This window comes from Podarcis tiliguerta (assembly GCF_965153285.1).
Source record: "Podarcis tiliguerta genome assembly, chromosome: 13".
Taxonomy (NCBI): Eukaryota; Metazoa; Chordata; class Lepidosauria; order Squamata; family Lacertidae; genus Podarcis; species Podarcis tiliguerta.
The window spans coordinates 43,269,366-43,287,580 of record NC_139546.1 but is presented as its reverse complement, the minus strand read 5'-3'; the positions used below and the strand labels follow the sequence as shown (position 1 = coordinate 43,287,580).

The following is an 18,215-nucleotide window of genomic DNA, read 5'->3' as shown; positions in this document are numbered from 1 at the left end:
TGCCAAACTCAATTTCTGCAGAAGCGATGCGGGTATGAAGACAGGCAGACTTGCTCCGGAGTCAGCCCAATGCCGCGTCCAATGGGCCTTGATAAACTGAATTCTTAGCGCGTAGGATCAGACCTTTAAATCAAAATGCTAATATTTTCCTTGGGGCGAGTGACGATGCAGGAGGGCTGAATGCTGCAAACGGCCCGAGTGTACACCTATCTGTGTCGCTTTCAAGGGCATTGGTGGGCGTGAGTAATTAAACTGGATTAAGTTTGCAAGGCGCGCTTGCATAGGGCACATGCCCTTTGGAGTTCCGGAGCGATGGACAGGAAATGCCGGGGCCTGAATCCCCCGGCGGAAAGGTGGAACCGAGATCCGCCAGGGGTAGCCAACGTGGTGCCCTCCAGATGGTTTGGACCACACTTCCCATCATCCCTGGCGGTTGACCATGCTGGCTGGGGCTGATGGGAGTTGCAGTTTAACGAAACCTCTGGCTGGCGCCGCATTGGCTCCCTTTGCAATCGCTCTCCCGGTGATTCCCCGAGGGCTGGGCGAAATACAAAACACGCGCACGCATGCAAAGCATTTAAAGCAGGGATGGGGAGCCTGCGCAGCCCTCTTGGCATTGAACTACAACTCCCATCATCCCTGATCATTGGCCATGGGGGCTGAGGCTGATGGGAATTGGGGTTTATTCACAGATCCAAGAGATGGTCTGCTCAATGCATTGCTGCCTGCAGAGCCGACTTGAGCGCCTTCTACCGCACAGGGCCCGGAGGCACGTGTGGCAGGAACCGGCTTGCGGGCACCTAGCTCAGAGAAGCGTACCCCCGATGTGTCCCACCCCGGACTTGCGCGTAACCAGATACGAAAGAAATCCCCAGACTTAAGCCGCCTAGTAAGAAACATAGCTGTTTCATGGATGACATCAGGATCTGAACTCGGCTCCACTCAAGATCCTCTTCTGTTGGAAACATTTCTCATCTTTGTTCTAAATGCGGGGGCTGATCTAATTTGTCTTTTTTTGGGTACCGCACGCACAATTTCTCACCCACTTTCCAAAGTTCAGCGGCCGGCCGGTTAGCTCAGTTGGTTAGAGCGTGGTGCTAATAACGCCAAGGTCGCGGGTTCGATCCCCGTACGGGCCAAGGAACGTTTTTGGGAAAGGCCATTAGCTCTCTCGGAGCATCTTTGAACGCAGAAGTTCGCAGGTTCACTTTCCAGACTGGGCTGGAACAGTGGGGGGTCTCTGCCCGCTACACTGTCTTTGCAAGGAAGTGGATTCTGTTTTGCTTAGGACAGCGATCCACGCTGGCAGCGTATGACCAACCCAGCTGCTGCTTTGCTAAACAAATGGCGAAAATGGTCTTAGCCCAGCTGCTTTAAACAAATCCCTTGGCATCAGTTATCTTGAGTTCTTCCCTGAATGCTTGGTTCCCAAACTTTAAAGGGAGTGGCAGGTTTGGTCATAATTTAGTTTTTCTCCTGGATAAAGTTTTAAATGGAAAATGCTAAGGTTTCTGTGCATTCCTACCTTTTGCAGTACAGAACTAGCTGCTTTTAGGTAGTGTATGTAGTAAACGTCTGTTCTGAGAACATCGAAAAAAATAACTTCGAATCTACGGTTTGCCATTGTATGCTTGGAAATAGAATCGGCTAGGCATGGTAACTGGGATTAATCTTGATGAAAGAGGATATTGGGAAACATTTAATGAATAGGCAAATTAGTCAGACACATTCTCAGAAATGGTTATTTGCAACCACATATGATGAGGGCTGAAGAGCCAAATAATTTTGATTAGTTCAGGATGATGACAGTGGGTTGCATCTAATATAATTGCTGTGATCCTCTGAGCAGGGAGTAAAAATCACGTGTGGATTAAAAAAACACTGCTTTGGGTCTAGCCTTCGCAGCCGCCTCCTCATTTTTGAAGCTGCCCCTGTGTGCATCTGTATTTCAATAAAGGCTTCTCTTTTCACTTGGAGCCTGCATCTTTTGGCCTTTGGGTTTTTGTGAGGGTATCCTCCAGTCTAGGAATCCTATTTTAAATTTCTCCAATGCTAGCATTCGGGGCTTGCTTCTCCCCAAACAATGCAGGTGGCTTGAACCGATTGGGTGGTTAACCCTTCCCGGACTTCAAGCGGACAGGCTGAACCTGGATAGTCAGTTAGGACCAATGCCTAAGCCAATACCGCTCATCACCTGTAACCAATAAAACTGTGACCTTATTTAGCCCATTAACATTAATAACTGTGTCATGTGTCTTTATTTCCAGGGGGGGGGCGGGGACTTTGGCCACCTCATGAGAAGAGAAGACTCCCTGGAAAAGACCCTGATGTTGGGAAAGATGGAGGGCACAAGGAGAAGGGGACGGCGGAGGAAGAGATGGTGGGACAGTATTCTCGAAGCGACCAGCATGAGGGAGGCAGTGGAAGACAGAAGTGCCTGGCGTGCTATGGTCCCGGGGGTCACAAAGAGGCGGACACGACTAAACAACAACACCACAATCCGGTTCCTTGGGGGGAAAGGGTTTGCTTTGAATGCAAAATTTCCCAGGTTCAATTCCCATAATATCCAGGCAGGGATGGGAGAGACCTTGCTCGAAAACCCTGGGGAGTTGCTGATACTGAGATAGACGGACCAAGAATCCAGCTTTCTATGTTCCAGAAGTGGAACTCAATGTTTCTTTTTGGCTTCCACCCATGGGGTGTCATAGGATGAACAATTAATGGTTCAAAAAAACCCTCACTAGGTGTGCTCCCAAGTAAAATACTTTTATTGAGCCTTTCCCCTGATTTGCTTGAGGGGAGGGAGGTTAGGCAACATGTCAAAGCGAGTGTTATCCCCACCTGTTTCAGAGATTTCCCCCATCTCTTCTCTTGTGCATGAAGTCTGCATTGTTGGGGAAAGAAGATTGGTTGCGTAAGACCTCTCAATAAAATACAACCTGAATTTGCTGGGGTGTGACTGAATCCCACCCCAAAATAGTGTGCGGCTGGAAGTGCCCCGAGTCAGTGATATGGTTTGTTTCCTCCCAGCTCAGCAACAGCAGAGTTCAGGGCATTTGGGCAATTCACAATAGAACTTGCTTGTCCGCAGGAAGCCATCGTTGTGTTCTCACAAGCCGGGCCACTGTCCAACTCTGCTCTCATGCACCACATGACCAGAGTAGCTGGGTCCTGGATTAAGAAACTAGAATCTCAACCAGCATTTATACATAGAAAAAATGGTGGCAGCAGCAGCAGCAGCACAGGAGCTCCTGATAGGCACCTGTCAATCTAATATGCCACTGTAGCCATTCTTTGGGAGTTTCTGCAGGCTGGTGACACCAACCAGTTAGCTTTGATAATATTAGCAGTACACTTTCAATTCCCTGACTGCTTTATGTACCCCACTGTGACTAAGTGGTATATAAATTGCTAAAATAATATGCCTTTTTTTAGTTATAGCCGCAGCAACCAAACAAAACTATTTTCCAATTCATTGCGGCAGAGATGTGTAAACAAAGAATGTTATTCATCTCCTTTCTCACCCTAAACACAGCTGTGTTTTCACAGCCACATGTGCCTAAAGGAGATTTCTCCCCCAATTTCTAGGCAATTTTAAGCACCCAAAAGACAGGCAAGCAAGGGTTCAAGGAACAACCCTCGCCCCAAGCCTGAACGGCTGTCGAGAATACTTGCCAGAAGTTTTGATCTGCTATGGGACACCTGTGCCCAGTGAACCATGCAATGTCTGAATGTCTGCAGATAAAGCTTTGCTAAGCCATCATCTCAACTCATGGTATCATGTTACTTGCTGCATTCTGAGTTGCACAGCGGAGGTCCCTTACGACTGTAAACACACAGATCCAAATAACCGGTGGTGGTGGTGGTAGCAGTGGGAGGGAGCTCTCCAATTTCATAGTAATTATTTGGAGAAGAAAAAACAATTATGGATCTGAAAGGCTCCAGTATTTACTGATCCTGTAATTGCGACCTATATATTATACGGATGTATGTAGAATGCCTGCAATGGTTCTGTAGCCCAACAAAGACCGCTTGGAAGAGACAATTCGAAGTTGAACTGAAAGGTCAGCAATAAGCTGAAAAGGTATTTTTTTCGCCAGGGATGGCTTGTATTTCTAAAACAGTAGATCTGGGAAGAAGTTAAGCAGAATGGATATTGCATAAGGCTCTTGTTGACCTCTGCCTTGTCTCCCTTCCACAGGCAGACATGGTTCCCATGCACACCTGACTTAGGAAACGAAGTGCAGTGCAGATACCTCCCTCCTCAATCTCAAAATAATGGGAAATAGAAAAGCCAGTGAGATGTGATGATCTCACCTAGTTAAAGGTGTGGGCTCTTGCAAGTTTGTTCTGGGCTAGGGCTTTGTGGATTTGCTGTCAAAGGGTTGTGAAGCTCACATGGTGGTTTGGAAAAGTCCAGTCTGTACCAAGGGAAAAGCAAACCACCAAGTTAGGGCTCATCTCTAAGCCGCAAGTTATCAGCCTCCAGTGTTCTCTCCTCTTCCGCCAGCAAGACCGTACAGAAAGGGAAGAGAAATTTCCTGCAATTGGTTGAGTTCTCAGCCTCCTCTAAAAACTCATCCAGATGTTCCTTTTGGCCATCCTTTCGAACCTGCATCCTCCCCGGAGCCGCCAAACATATAACTTTCTCACGCCGAAATTGCCGCTCAGTTTTTCGCTCCATTTTTATTTGGAATTAGAAAAGTCCACAGTCACCATCATGTGACCTACAGAGTTTGCATATTTCCTTAAACATTAAGTTCCTTCCCCCCCCCCCTTTTACACTCTTTTGTTTTTTTCTTTTCTTTTAAGGCCAATAGTGTTCTCTGCCATTTTTATTTTTGTTAAATTCTCTTTATTTCTCCCCAGAAACCCTGCCTTCAAAAAAGAAACAAAACAAAAACTTGGTTACGTTGCTCCACTATAGCTTTTCTCTTTTTTTTTTTTGCCTTGTCATGTTGACACAGCAAAAAAAAAAGAGGGGACGGGGGTTAGTTGGGTTGGTGGAGCCACTAAGCTCACTCGCATCTCCACCACACACACACACACACACACACACAATCACTCAGGCAGACACACACAGTCCAGAAGTCACAGTTTAAAAATCTGGAGAAATTGGATGTGGACTAGAAACTGAATGAGAGAGAGAGAGAGAGAAGAGAAGAGAAGAGAAGAGAAGAGAAGAGAAGAGAAGAGAAGAAAAAGAGCTTGGCTCTTAAACTTTCTCTTTTGTTCAATGTTGCATATTTTCCCCCTAATGTTTCAAAGCAAGTGCATCTTGAGGAAGACACGAGGGAGGGGAAAGAGGAAAAAGCACAAGAGAGAAAAGGAGGTTGAAAATGGAGAGAGAAGAAAAGGAGCAAGTCATAACAGACCCGACACCAGCTTTTGCCAACCTCGGCTGGTGCTCCTTTCCCCCGACGTATTGGCCAGCAGCTCCCACCTGGGTCAGAGCTGCTGTCCAGAACATCTGGAGAGAGCCAGGTTGGCAAGGCTAGTCTACACTGTGCCATGGGATGAGAAAGACTGGGTGGGGAAAGTGGGGGGTGGGAGAGGAGACAGAAGACTGCCGAGTGCCAAAGTTTCTAAGTGCTCCCTGCTTCTGAAGAGCTCCTTCTGGTCACAGGAGCCGGAAGTCTCCTTCCAGAGGTCCACACGTTCATGCACAGTTCATCCCACAAACCTGTCTCTATGGTGCAGCTCAAATCTTAATGGTTTGTCGCCCGGGAGAGGGGCTATTTGCAAGCTTGGAGGAGAAGCGATTAACAGGCAGGCTGGGCTGGCTAGGAGGAAGGTCGATGCGATCAAGTTAGGGGTGGCAGTACGAGAGTTCTGCCTGTCCTTTGAGTCCCCCTAAAACATTCGGCCCTTCCCCTTGGTTCAGGTGTGTGTGGACAGTACAAGAATCCTACACCTGGGAGGACAGAGTGGGAGACAGGGAAGAAAGGGGGTCCTTGCCTCCTCCTTTTTCAGCCGGGAGGGGGAAGTAGGGGTGTTACAGCCAAATTTGGCCAGGAGAGACTAATGCCCTGAAATTTGGCATGGAGAGAGAGAGAGAGAGGGGGGGGGGGAGAGAGAGAGAGAGAGAGAGAGAGAGAGAGAGAGAAAGAGAAACGAGTTAGTCACATGAGGCTCGTTTCCACTTGTGTGCTTACAACCTGGCCTGCTTTGGCTCGATGAGGAGAAGGAAAAGGAGGGTGGCGGGGAGGTGGAAAGAGGGCTGGCTATGGCTTTTGATTGGTTAATGGATTGCACAGAGTCACGGAAAGAGAGAGTGCAGGCGGAGGAAGAGGAGGAGGAGGAGGAGGAGAAAGAATCTGCCACATCCCGACAGCAAGAGTTGACGGCGCGAGAAAGCCGCCACGATGCCCAAGGAAGGCGGGAGCCGTGATTGGCTGGCAGTGCGTCGTCACCGCCTCCCGCCGCCTCAGAACTTCTTGGGGCCCCAGACGGACGTCTGCTTGGGGACCACGCCGGTGCCGAAGACGGGAAACTCTTCAGCGCTGCTCACATCTGGGGCCTGAAAGGGGAGAGGGGGAAGATGTATTTCCTGTTCTGAATGGGTAGCGCATGCCGCAAAGACCCTCTGCCTTTTGAGCAAGCTGGTTCCGCTTTTAAAAGGAACCCAAGGCACTAGGCCTCATGGGCCTTGAGGTTTTTCTAGCCTCTTCTTCTCATGCACTGCTTCTTAATATTGGCCAAAGTGAGCAGCTTCTAAGGCAGACTCTGCGGCGATGACGGACCCAAGCCATACCTTGTTCCCAGACGCGTTCCAGGGGGCATCACGCACCACAAAGCCCTTGGCCGGGCCCCGAGGCTCCTCTTCCAAGCGGGACGGAGGCTTCATATACGCAGCCATGGCTTCAGTCTCCACCACGTCCATCATCTGTAAGGAGAAGCCTCCTGTTAAAATTGGAGGGTGCTAGCCGAGTCTCGTGGTCAACTCGAGGTCCTCTCGGGAGGCAAGACAGATTAAAAAAACTGGAATAAGGATCAGTAGCTGCCCTCACCCCTTCAAACCACCAACCACACCCATACACTACTTGTGCCAATTTTGCAAAGCCTCAGGCACTTCAAAGCACCTCACAGGGCTTTCTTTTTTTGCAAGGCCTGCTGGGACTTCAAAGCGCCCAGTCCCCTGACATCACTGTTTTATTTATTTATCATTATTTCCCTTGAATTTTTATTAAAGCTTGAGAGAACAAAGAAAGAACAATATAGAAACATCAAATATCAAGCATTTCTTAAACAGAAAAATTAAAAGAAAATAAAGGAAAGGAAAAAGGAAAGGAAAAAACTTCCGGTACTCCGTCTATCAGCTTTAAAAACTTGCATAAAATTCTTATTTCCTAGTAACATTCAACTCTCCTACTTTCCATAAACCAACCTTCAGCTCCGCCCCCCAAAGTCTTCATACCCTGATACCACAAGTTCACTTGCGCAGAAAGCCCGTAAGAGGTTTCCAATCATTAATAAAAGTCAACAGCGATTATTTTCTGATTAAGCAACACCAACTATGCCAACCACCTGACGTCATCGTGACATCAAGGTGACCTGACAGGTGGGCAGCCCTGGCCACCAGTCCAATTTGGCCAACACACCCGTGATATGGCAAGAATCTTGCCTCTGCTGTCTCTCGGGCGTGTATATATAGCTAGAAGGAAGCTTCCCCATCCATCAAACTGCTTGAGCACCCCTCCCAGGCATCTCTCCCCTCCTCACATATTCCTCTTCCAAGTTGAGCATGTGGTCTATAGCGTCGTCCACGTTTTCAGGCAGCCCTGTGACCGTGACTCTGTCAGGGTCACTGGAACCGGGTTGAGGGAAGCGGATGTCGACCTGCCGGGGCGAGAAGGACGAGGTCACAAGATTGCACAGTCCAAAGGGCATCGACTGGACGAGCGAGAGCCTGGCCGTCAGGATTTTGCTTGCCCGCCATTGTTGGTGGGGCAGACTGCAGAAGGGTCAGGCGGCTTCCGCCCCTCAAACACAGAACAGCCACTGGCAACCCCCCCCCTTACCCGAAACTCCTCCATAAGCTTGCGGATGGCTTTGCCCCTCCCGCCAATGATACGGGCGTGAACCCGGTGATCCAAGCGGACATCTTCGCTGACCATCTCCTCGAGGTCGGCCACAATTTTCAAGATGGTGTCCCGGGCCCCCTCGGCGTTCTTCTCGTAGCCGGTGATCGTGATGAGGTCCTGGACCCGGGTGGGGGAAGGAGAAAGACCGAAATAAAAAGATGACGGGACTTATAGAGAAGCCTCATTCCCTCGCCACTACAGATTGAGGGGGATGGGAGGGAATCCCACAAATGGGCATCACTTTGACCAAATAGGTTTTATGCAAAGTTAGGAACATGGAAATCTGATTCTAAGTGATGCTATTATTTATCAAACTTCTTGCTCGCTTGTTACTTCTGGAGGTCTCCAAGCAACTTACATTTCAAAAGAGAAAGATAAAAATATATTATACAGTGGTACCTCGGTTTTCCAGCATCTCGGAAGCCAAACATTTCGTTTTTTGAATGCCGAAAACCCAGAAGTAATTGCTTCCGTTTTCAAATGCGCCTCAGAAATCGAATGGCTTCCACTGCGTGTTTTTCAATTTTCTCCATAGACTTTGTCGACCGCCCTTGGTGCCTCAGTTGTCAAACGTTTCGGAAGTCGAACAGCCTTCCGGAACGGATTACGTTCAAAAACTGAGGTACCACTGTACCATAAAGGTTAAAGGACATACAAAGCGTTAAGCTTTTAAATGAATTGTGGAAGGAGGGCTTATTGTGTCGCCCTTGTTTTCATTTTTATTATCTATTTGTGGTTTCCATATTGTGATTGTAGGTTGTGGACTGCCCCGAGATCTAGGGGTATAGGGCGGTAAATAAATTTAATAAATAGAAATAAAATAATAAAAAACCAGAACAAATTGCAACTGTGCTTATAAGCAAGCATAGACAAGTTTTATGTATGTCTGTGCCTTTTCACTGTGGTGGAGCATTATTTAGTCACTCTCTGGGTCCCATAATCCCCCCTGGGTAGAGGGGGCCAGCGACACACAGCAAAAGAAAGGAGGGAGACCCACCTGATTCTCATCCCCCTTATCCGGGAACTGTATGGTGACATCATGGTCCTTCCGGATCTGGGAAATGACCGCCCCTTTTTTGCCAATGATCTTTGGGTGGTATTTGGGTTCCACGCTCACCGTCAGCTTGAAGCCACGCAACGCCTGGGGAGGAGAGGGAGAGGGAAGCCGGGAGTTACTGGTTGGCCTCAGGAACCCATCCCTCAGTGCTCCATGCCAAGCTTTGGCGGGTGGAAGTGGTGCAGCTGGGAAGCCAGTGGGTTGGGCGTGTTTATGTCTGGAGGCGCTGGGCTCTGGCAGTTACCCGGTCTTCCTGCTCTGCCTGCAGCTCCCTGACCCTCTCCAGGAGGCCGGCCCTGGCCCGCTCCACATTGGGGACCAAGCCTGTGATCTTGATGACGTCCGACTGCTGCTCAGGCTGGGGCACCGAGATGTTCACCTGAAGAAAGGGAGAAGCGTCGCTGTCTTTAAAAGAAAGGTATCATTTGCCTGATAATAAATGTTGGAAATGTAATGAGACGGAAGGTACTTTCTTTCACCTTTGGTGGACGTGCCCAAGGATTAAGACCTTCTGGGAAATGATATATAACGAAATGAACAAGGTATTTAAATATACCTTCTTGAAGAAACCAGAGGCCTTTCTCCTGGGCATGGTCGGCCAATTGGTGCCAAGGAAGGATAGAACCTTTTTTATGTATGCCACAGCAGCAGCAAGAATACTCATCGCAAAGTACTGGAAGACACAAGATCTACCCACCCGGGAAGAATGGCAGATGAAGCTGATGGACTACATGGAAATGGCAGAAGTGACTGACAGAATCCGAGACCAGGGAGAAGAGTTGATGGAAGAAGATTGGAAAAAATTTAAAGTATATTTACAGAAATACTGTAAAATTAAGGAATGTTAGAAGAATAGTGGAATGAAATTATATGGTTTTAGCAGAAATGTTATAAAGAATTAAGCAAAAACTGATTGTTAATGGGCTAAAGTGGAAAATTTAACGTTAGACTGTGTTAAGATAAATTATAGAACAAAAATTGAGAAAGAGGGAAAGGATTTGCTGAATTAGCTAATTTGAACTAGAATACAAAAAAGGGAGGTGTGAGGAAGTCGAGGAAATAAGTAAATGAAAGATAAAGATACGGAAATTGGATGTGTTTTTAAATGTTTTTGTTTTTTCTTGTTGATTTGATGTATTGTTTTTTCTTTCTATTCTCGATGTATTGTTTGTTAATTTTTTATTGCCTTTTTTCTTATATATTTTTTTCTTCTGTAACTATAAAACTTTTAATAAAAATTATTTTTTTTAAAAAAAAAAAGGTGGTGAAGGCTGCAAACCTGTCAGGGCAGGGGACCTATGGCCTAGAGTCACTTCCTGCCTTCCCTTCAGATAAATTTATAACCCAGCCCAAACAAGAACACTTAAAACTGTGTATACAGAACATTTCAATCAATTGCCAATATGCAAATATAACGTTCCCTGCTCTGGGACAAACGGCGCATCTCAAAGGCTCCCATTAAGCTTTCAAAGTGTTCAAGTTAGATGTGACGTTCCCAGGATCCTTTGCAAAGGCCTGTTTTCAAGGTGCTCCATGGAGTCCTTTCCTACAAACTACTTTCTGCTGCTGCCACTGGAGAAAGCAGCAGGCCTCTCCCTTCACATTATTTCTCAAGAACAATTACACCAAACATGAGTGAATTACATAAAAATATATGCATGCCTTGGAATCCACCTAAACAGGCAGCTAAACACACCTATAATTAAGGAGCATAATCTTCAGAAGAAAAAGCCTTTACAAACACACAGTTCTAGTTTCCTGATCTAGCTTAACTGCCCATTAAGTTTTATTCTTTTAAATATCATTTAAACTGAATAGAAAATACAGCAAGATGGAAGACAAAATAGGACAACAACAACAACAACAGAACACCACCATGAACAGCTTGGTTTTGTGTTTTTTTAAAAAAAGTCCATGTCCCAAAGATCTGTCTGGACAGCAGTTTTGAAAAGGTGCCCTAATGGAGGCAGAGAGGAGTCCCGCCAGACATTTCTTTGGCAAAGTGTGCCCTAAGGCAGGGTCTGCCATGCTAAAGGCTCAGTCCTGGTTCAATGCTGGCCAAACCTCAGCGGTACAGTGAGAGGTGTCTCAAAAAAAGAGGCAGCTAGGTTTAACTTTCTAGTGTTGGGTAACATGGTAAATTACAGATGATTAATGAGCCAACTAATTAATTTTTTTAAAAAAATCACCCACCAGTCTTAAATCACCCACCAGTCCTCTTTAAATAAAAGTGCTCAGCAAACTATGTAGCTTGGAAAAGCCGTTTGCTATGAATTGGGCCCAACCAAAATTTTCCGCAAAAGGGCTTTCTACATACAGTCATACCTTGGGTTAAAGTCGCTTCAGGTTGAGCATTTTCGGGTTGCGCTCCGCGGCGACCGGAAATTAACGGAACGCGTTACTTCTGGGTTTCGCGGCTTGTGCATGCGCAGATGCTCAAAATGATGTCACGGCATGCCCAGAAGTGGCGAATTGCGACCCACGCACGCGCAGATGCGGGTTGCGTTCTGCTCTGGATGCGAACGGGGCTCCGGAACGGATCCCCGTTTGCATCCAGATGTACCACTGTATGACATTTGTTTGCAGTGCCTCCTTGTGGGCAGTGCCCTCTCTGAAAGCAACACAACAGCATTGCTGGCGACAGACACAAACACACATTTTGCAGTGCACTTGTGTCTTCATCCCTTCCTGCTCTCATACTTCCTTAGCTGTGGCAGGGTTAACGTAGATGTGCTGCTATCGTGGAAACCCGATCTGTCACAAGGAAGCCCAGGGCTGCCACGTGGAAGGCAGAGCAAGCTTGTTTTCTCCTGCTCCGGGGTGTAGGGCTTCAAGTTACAAGGAAGGAGATTCCGAGTCAACATCAGAAAGAACTTTCTGACAGTAAGAGCTGTCTGACAGTGGAATGGGCTCCCTCCGGAGCTGGTGGACCCTCCTTCCTTGGAGGTTTTTAAGCAGAGGTTGGGTGGCCACCTGCCATGGATTGCTTTAGTTGAGATTCCTGCATTGCAGGGGGTTAGACTGGATGACTTTGGGGTCCCTTCACACACTATGATTCTGTGAGTCTATGATTTGGCCGTCTAGCCAATCTGGTTGCTGACTGCTGAGGCTTCCTACACCATCGGCAGCGAACCCAGAACACACGCACAGCATTTAAAGGAAAAGGTACACCCAGTGCTTTTTTTTCTTTAAAAAATAATGTTTAGGGGTACTCTCATTCTGACTCAAGGAAATCACCATTTTATCATTCAAATCGGCAAAAATAAATATACAGTCATACCTCGGGTTACAGACGCTTCAGGTTGTGCGTTTTCGGGTTACGGATGTGCGGAAACCTGCAGGTACTGGAGCAGGTTACTTCTGGGTTTTGGCGCTCGCGCATGCGCAGAAGCAGCGAATCGCAACCCGCGCATACGCAGACATGGTGCTGCGTGTTGCAGATGCTGTGGGTTGTGAACGTGCCTCCTGCATGGATCACGTTCGCAGGAGTTTCACAAAATGAATCTACATCCCCCCAGAAAAAAAACATTGAGTACGCCAAAGGCAACGCTGAGGCCGCAAGCAGGGCTGGAAGGAGGCCCATGTGTTCCTACCTCGTACTCCTCCATCATCTTGCGAATGCCGGCTCCCTTCTGCCCAATGATGTAGCGATGGAGGTCAAAGGGGACCTCCACGTCCACTGTGATGGGAACCAGAGCCTGGAAGGATAAGAAGAGTAAGGATTTCTGCAGGGAGCTTCAGAGTTGTTTTGGTCCTCCATGTCTATAGAGGCTCCTTTTTATTTTGTTTATTGAATTTATATACTGCCCTATACCCAGAGGTCTCGGGGAAGTTCACAGAAGCGAAAAACCAACTGAGCAAGGCTGGAGAAATACAGGCAGGCTCACAACCCTGGATCAGGCCTCATCTCTATGGCACTTTTGCACCTACCCTACCCATGTATTTGTCAGGAGCTTGGCTTACACTCGAGGAGGACTCTGGCGGAGACACAAGCCCGACTGGCATGTTCTCTCCCTCCTGGTCAATCGTTCAGGAGCTTCAAAAGCTTTCTTCAGACTGAACATCACAGCGACTGATGCCAACAGACATCGGCACGCTTAGGGATCCACAGAGTTTGCGCATTTCGCGAGACAGACCTCAGCAACACAGCATTTTGGCTAATCTACTTTATTTACATATAAACACACACAGAGCACTGCAACATGGCTCCCTCTCTCTCTAGCATCAGACAGCAAAGAGAAAAAGAACAAAGGACAATAGTCCCACTTCATGGAACACAGTAACACAAACATCCTGTCTCCATCACTTCCCACTCCGTGGAGTCAAAACATAGCGTCATGTGACAACAATCCCATGACTGCAATCATGGAGCAGGAATTCTAACAGCATTAGGTAGGGAACACACCTTGTGATCTCGCTCCCTAAGAACTGTGGAAGGTAGAAACCAAAATGGCGAAAAGCACAAGGGATCATGCCATCTCCGGATGCTGGGAATCGCACCCAGCTTGCAGTCTTCCTAGAGGCAACTTTGAGAACAGGAGGCTGGACTAGGTGGGATGCGGGCCTGACCCCAACAAGGCTCTGCTTACATTCTTACAGTGCCGAAGGTACCACAACCGAGCAAGGAAGTCCAAATCGAAACACTCCCTATGGGCAGGTTGCCCTGACTGGGCATCCAAAGAACAATAAGGTCCCCAATATTTTGCCTCTTTCCTGCAACTATAGACTCAGTTCAGGGCTTGACCAAATTCCTCCCCTGCCATGAACCTGCCTGGGCCTCTGTATTCTCAGCATTGCCCATACTGATGCACCTTACAGCTGTTGCTGGACTGTGATCCCCCTCTCTCCCCATCATCCTTGACTATGCTGGTCAGGACCGATGAAGAGCTTCAGTCCAAAACATCAGGAGGGCAGCAGCTTGGAGAAAGCTGTCTTAGGACTTAGATCAACATCAGAGGTCCTCCTCCAGGTACTCCCCCCACCTTCTGAAGACGGTCTGAAGGGGGGGGGGGTGACCAAGGAGAGGGGCCTTTTCTATACTCGCCCAGGACAGAGAGAGAAGATTCCTACCAGCAGAGCTGCCCGCGCCGCCTCGCATTTCTCCTTGCGCCCCGAGATAAGGATGATGTCACATTTGCGGGGGGCAGAGTCCAGCTCGGGGCTGATGTCGCCGTTTTCCTGAGACTGTGCTTCTGAACCTAGCGGGGGGTGGGGAGAAAACCAGGTGAAAATATTTCCCTGCATCGAATCTCCCGTCCCCTCTACCTGCCATCCCCTCTACCTGAATTGTCATCTCGCTCCGGGAACTTGATCAGCACGTCGTGATCCCGAGTGATCTGCTGCACCTTGTAACCTTTGGCTCCCATGACGACCCGGTGGAAGCGCTGCGGGATGACGCACTCGAGGACCACCTGGGCTTCCTGGAGAAGAGATGGGAAGCAAAAAAAAAAAGAGGAAAAAGTGGGATGGGGCAAGCAAAGCGAGTTAAGGTTGCAGGGAAGGGGCACTGGGGCTAAGCTTGCTTGCGATGACTTTGAAGCAAACAGAGGAGAAAAGGGATTTCAATCCTGCACCGTCATGGGGTGGGGAGGCACGTTCAGCCCCCAGGATCACCAACCTGCAGCTTAAGGTATAGTTCTCCTCTTAAAAGGGAATTGCAACATGACACATGTTGGAAAGAGGGGGTTATTATTATTATTAATTGAATTTATGTACCGCCCTATGCCTGGGGGTATAAATCAAGATATCAAACCACAAAATACCTAATAAAAATTAAAACAACCAACCTATAGCCCCCCCCCCAAAGAAACCACATTTTAAAAGGGCATAGGATGTAAATCAGATCAACCAAAGGCCTGGCTAAAAAGAAACATTTTTGCCTGGTGCCTAAAGGTGTATAATGAAGGCACCAGGCGAACTTCCCTGGAGAGAGCATTCCACAAATGGGGAGCCACTGCTGAGAAGGCCCCGTTCTCGTGTTGCCACCCACTGGACCTCTCGAGGAGGAGGCACATGAAGGAGGGCCTCAGAAGATGATCTCAGGGTCCGGGTAGGTTCTTATGGAAAGAGGCGGCCCTTGAGGTATTGCGGTCTTGAGCCGTTTAAGGCTTTATAGGTCAAAACCAACACTTTGAATTGGTCTATCCAAACACGCTCTCTGACCCAGACTCCGGAAACGGAGGCCTACCAGGTCGCTGATAATCTCCAGGATGCGTCTCTTAGCAGCTTCCACGCAGTCCTTCGCTCCCTTGAGCATCACGCGGTCACTCTGGACGCCAGTCCGGGGGAAGCTCACCGCAACCCCGCCGTACTCTTCCGCAATCTCCCGCAGCACGTGCCCCCGGCGCGCCACAAAGTGGCGGTGGTACTTGGGGTCAACCATCATGGAATCCTCGATGACGTTATCCTGGGGGGCAGGAAGAGGAGGTGGGAGGAAGGGCCCTGTAGCCTCTCCTTCCACGGCTACAGTCTCTCCCCCAAATCATGGCCAATGCGGAAAAGGGACGCTATCCAGCTTTGCACAATCTCACTCTCCAAAGGTTTGGGCTCTTTCTGGAAGACTAGAAGATCTTTAGCAAGGAGATTGGTGGCAATGAGGTTTATGGAGGTTTCCGGGTGGAAGTCAGCCTAGTATTGCTGCTCATGTTTATTGATTCATATCCTGCATTTTTCTCCAAGAAGCTCAAGGTGGTGGGCATGGTTCTTCGCCCTCCTCATTTAAACCCCACAACCACCCTGAGAGATAGGTGAGGCCAACAGGCGGCCCAGAGTCACCCCAGGAAGCTTCGTGGCCCAGTGGGGACTGAACCCTGTTCTTCCAGGTCCAAGTCCAGCACTAACCACTACGCTGCGCTGTGCCGCTGAATGCTACCAACTCGATAGCTGATTAGCGGCTGGTGGCTAAGCAATTGCTAGGCTGCCGTTCACCCAAACCAATTCTAGGGGTGCTGTATGCTGGGCATGCATATAACCATCCAAACCAGATGCAAATGCAACAGCTGAGCATCCACACTCATATATATATATATATACCAGGTTGCAAATGAGGCTTTCCAGCTCGTGCTGGGCTTGCCGCACCGCATCTTCCTTCCCCACGATGGCGATGATCTCCTGGTCCTTGTCGTCGGGGCTGGGGAAGATGATGCGGGCACCGGTGCGGTCCCTCACTCTGCGGATGTTGGCGCCCCCTCTCCCGATCAGGAATTTGTGGTACTCGGGCTTGGCGTGCAGCTCTGCCGAGTGGTTGTTGATTTGCTGCAGGTGGAGAGGGCAGAGATTCAACAGCTGTAAGCTTGCCAAGAAGCGCCCTGCTCTGTGGCACAAAGAAATACTCCCGCCTCCTAAACCGAACTGTAGAACTTGCTGCCAAGGGAAGCACTTTCCGTACAGTTTTCTGTGTAGCCAATCCAACCCGTGGAATCGGCACACTACTTATTCATTTTTTAAAAAAACATTTTCATGCACAAAACGTCTGTGTGAGGATGTTAACGTTTTACAAGAATTCTGAATTTGTTTATTTTTTTGGAATGGCTGCAGATCTAAGCCAGCTGGAGACCTCGGCAACGTGGGACCAATCAGCCTAATTGATAGGCTGAATTGATAGGTTTGGATCCATTGCTCCGTGTCCAGAGAAGCGGACACGGAGCAATGGATCCAAACTACAAGAAAGAAGATTCCACCTAAACATTAGGAAGAACTTCCTGACAGTAAGAGCTGTTCGACAGTGGAATTTGCTGCCAAGGAGTGTGGTGGAGTCTCCTTCTTTGGAGGTCTTTAAGCAGAGGCTTGACAGCCATATGTCAGGAGTGCTCTGATGGTGTTTCCTGCTTGGCAGGGGGTTGGACTCGATGGCCCTTGTGGTCTCTTCCAACTCTATGATTCTATGATTCTATAAATATGACAAACCACCTCTCATGTCGAATCTCAAGGCGCTGTACAACTATGTCACAATACAAATAAAAACATGAGAAGTGTGGGAAGGGAGGCAAAAACTAGGGCAGAGTTAAAATTATACTATGTTCGCTGCAGCAGCGTCAAGCACAAACCACTTCGAAAAGGGGGAGGGGTGTGTGTTTTGTCTCATAGGAATTATAGGCGAGATAAGACGCAGAAGAACTCCTAATATGCATTTCCACTAACTGCAGCCAGGACAGATAGTTGCTCATTATTTTTTTAGCTGCTCTGTGTGGATGTTGTGTCGCAAAAAAATACCGCGCGACCATGAATGATGGGGGGGGGGGGGAGCCGTGACTGATTAAATTGGTATAATTGTGCTTTTAAAAGTGTGCCAAGGATGTGGCCCATGGCTCAAAGGAAAACAGGGAGGTGTGAAGGATACCCTCTGTTATCGTAGCAACCTGACCGCCAAAGAACAGCTGTTTTCTCCCCATGCTCTCCCACTGATAACACCGGGCAACCTCCGGTTTATTTGGTACCTTCTCTTCCGCGATCTGCAGCAGCTGCCGTTTCGCTTTCTCCACCTCCTCGCCAGGCCCTCGGATGGTGACCTTGTCGCTGCCCGACCCCTCGGAAGGGAAGTGAATGTGCACCCCGCCACACTCCTCCATGATGGAGCGCACTAGCCGCCCCTTGGCCCCGATCAGGGAGTTGTGCAGCTTGGCTGGTATAGACACATCCACTTCTTTTATGTTAGCCTGGGAGGGAAGGGGTGGGTGATAGAGAGAGACAGAAACAGAGAGAGACAAGGGCTACAAAACCCTGTCTCCAAGGCCAAAGCTGGCACTTGCTTCCAAAGCAATTGCCGTAAAATTTTAATATCCTGTAAGGTTCAAGGCGAGCAAACAATTAACTAAGATACAAGAAACTGCTGAACTTGCATCCAACGGCAGAAGCAAGGTATTAAAATATCTGGAAACAGGGGTGTCCCAAGAGCAGCCCCCCATACAACATGCTACAGATTGCCTTTGGCCCAATCCAAACAGTTGTCACCATAAACCATGGCTTATTGTGGAAAGAACAAATCTAGCCTTCCCCTAGGCACTGAATCTCCCCACTTCCACTGGCACGGCAAGGAAAACAATTGAAGCTTTTACTTCCAGTGCTTAACGTGGAAG

General features: G+C 48.4%; 2 protein-coding genes across 3 annotated transcripts in view; one reads left to right on the top strand and one right to left on the bottom strand.

Annotated features, from left to right (window-relative positions):
- The window catches only part of LOC310663057 (G-protein coupled receptor 4-like), a 303,619-nt gene that overhangs the window by 221,647 nt on the left and 63,757 nt on the right, over positions 1-18,215 (top strand). The gene's annotated exons all lie outside the window — the stretch shown is intronic.
- The window catches only part of LOC310662853 (vigilin-like), a 55,955-nt gene continuing 42,400 nt past the window's right edge, over positions 4,661-18,215 (bottom strand). For both annotated transcript variants that reach the window (XM_083410045.1, XM_083410046.1), the window contains exons 17-28: positions 17,577-17,795; positions 16,174-16,395; positions 15,329-15,547; positions 14,423-14,561; positions 14,212-14,339; positions 12,735-12,839; positions 9,386-9,520; positions 9,082-9,225; positions 8,022-8,201; positions 7,723-7,839; positions 6,755-6,886; positions 4,661-6,520 (exon numbers count right to left, since the gene is read on the bottom strand). In XM_083410045.1, coding sequence (XP_083266171.1) covers positions 6,428-6,520; positions 6,755-6,886; positions 7,723-7,839; positions 8,022-8,201; positions 9,082-9,225; positions 9,386-9,520; positions 12,735-12,839; positions 14,212-14,339; positions 14,423-14,561; positions 15,329-15,547; positions 16,174-16,395; positions 17,577-17,795 — 1,833 coding nt within the window. In that variant the 3' untranslated portion in view covers positions 4,661-6,427. The remainder of the gene's footprint in view (positions 6,521-6,754; positions 6,887-7,722; positions 7,840-8,021; positions 8,202-9,081; positions 9,226-9,385; positions 9,521-12,734; positions 12,840-14,211; positions 14,340-14,422; positions 14,562-15,328; positions 15,548-16,173; positions 16,396-17,576; positions 17,796-18,215) is intronic.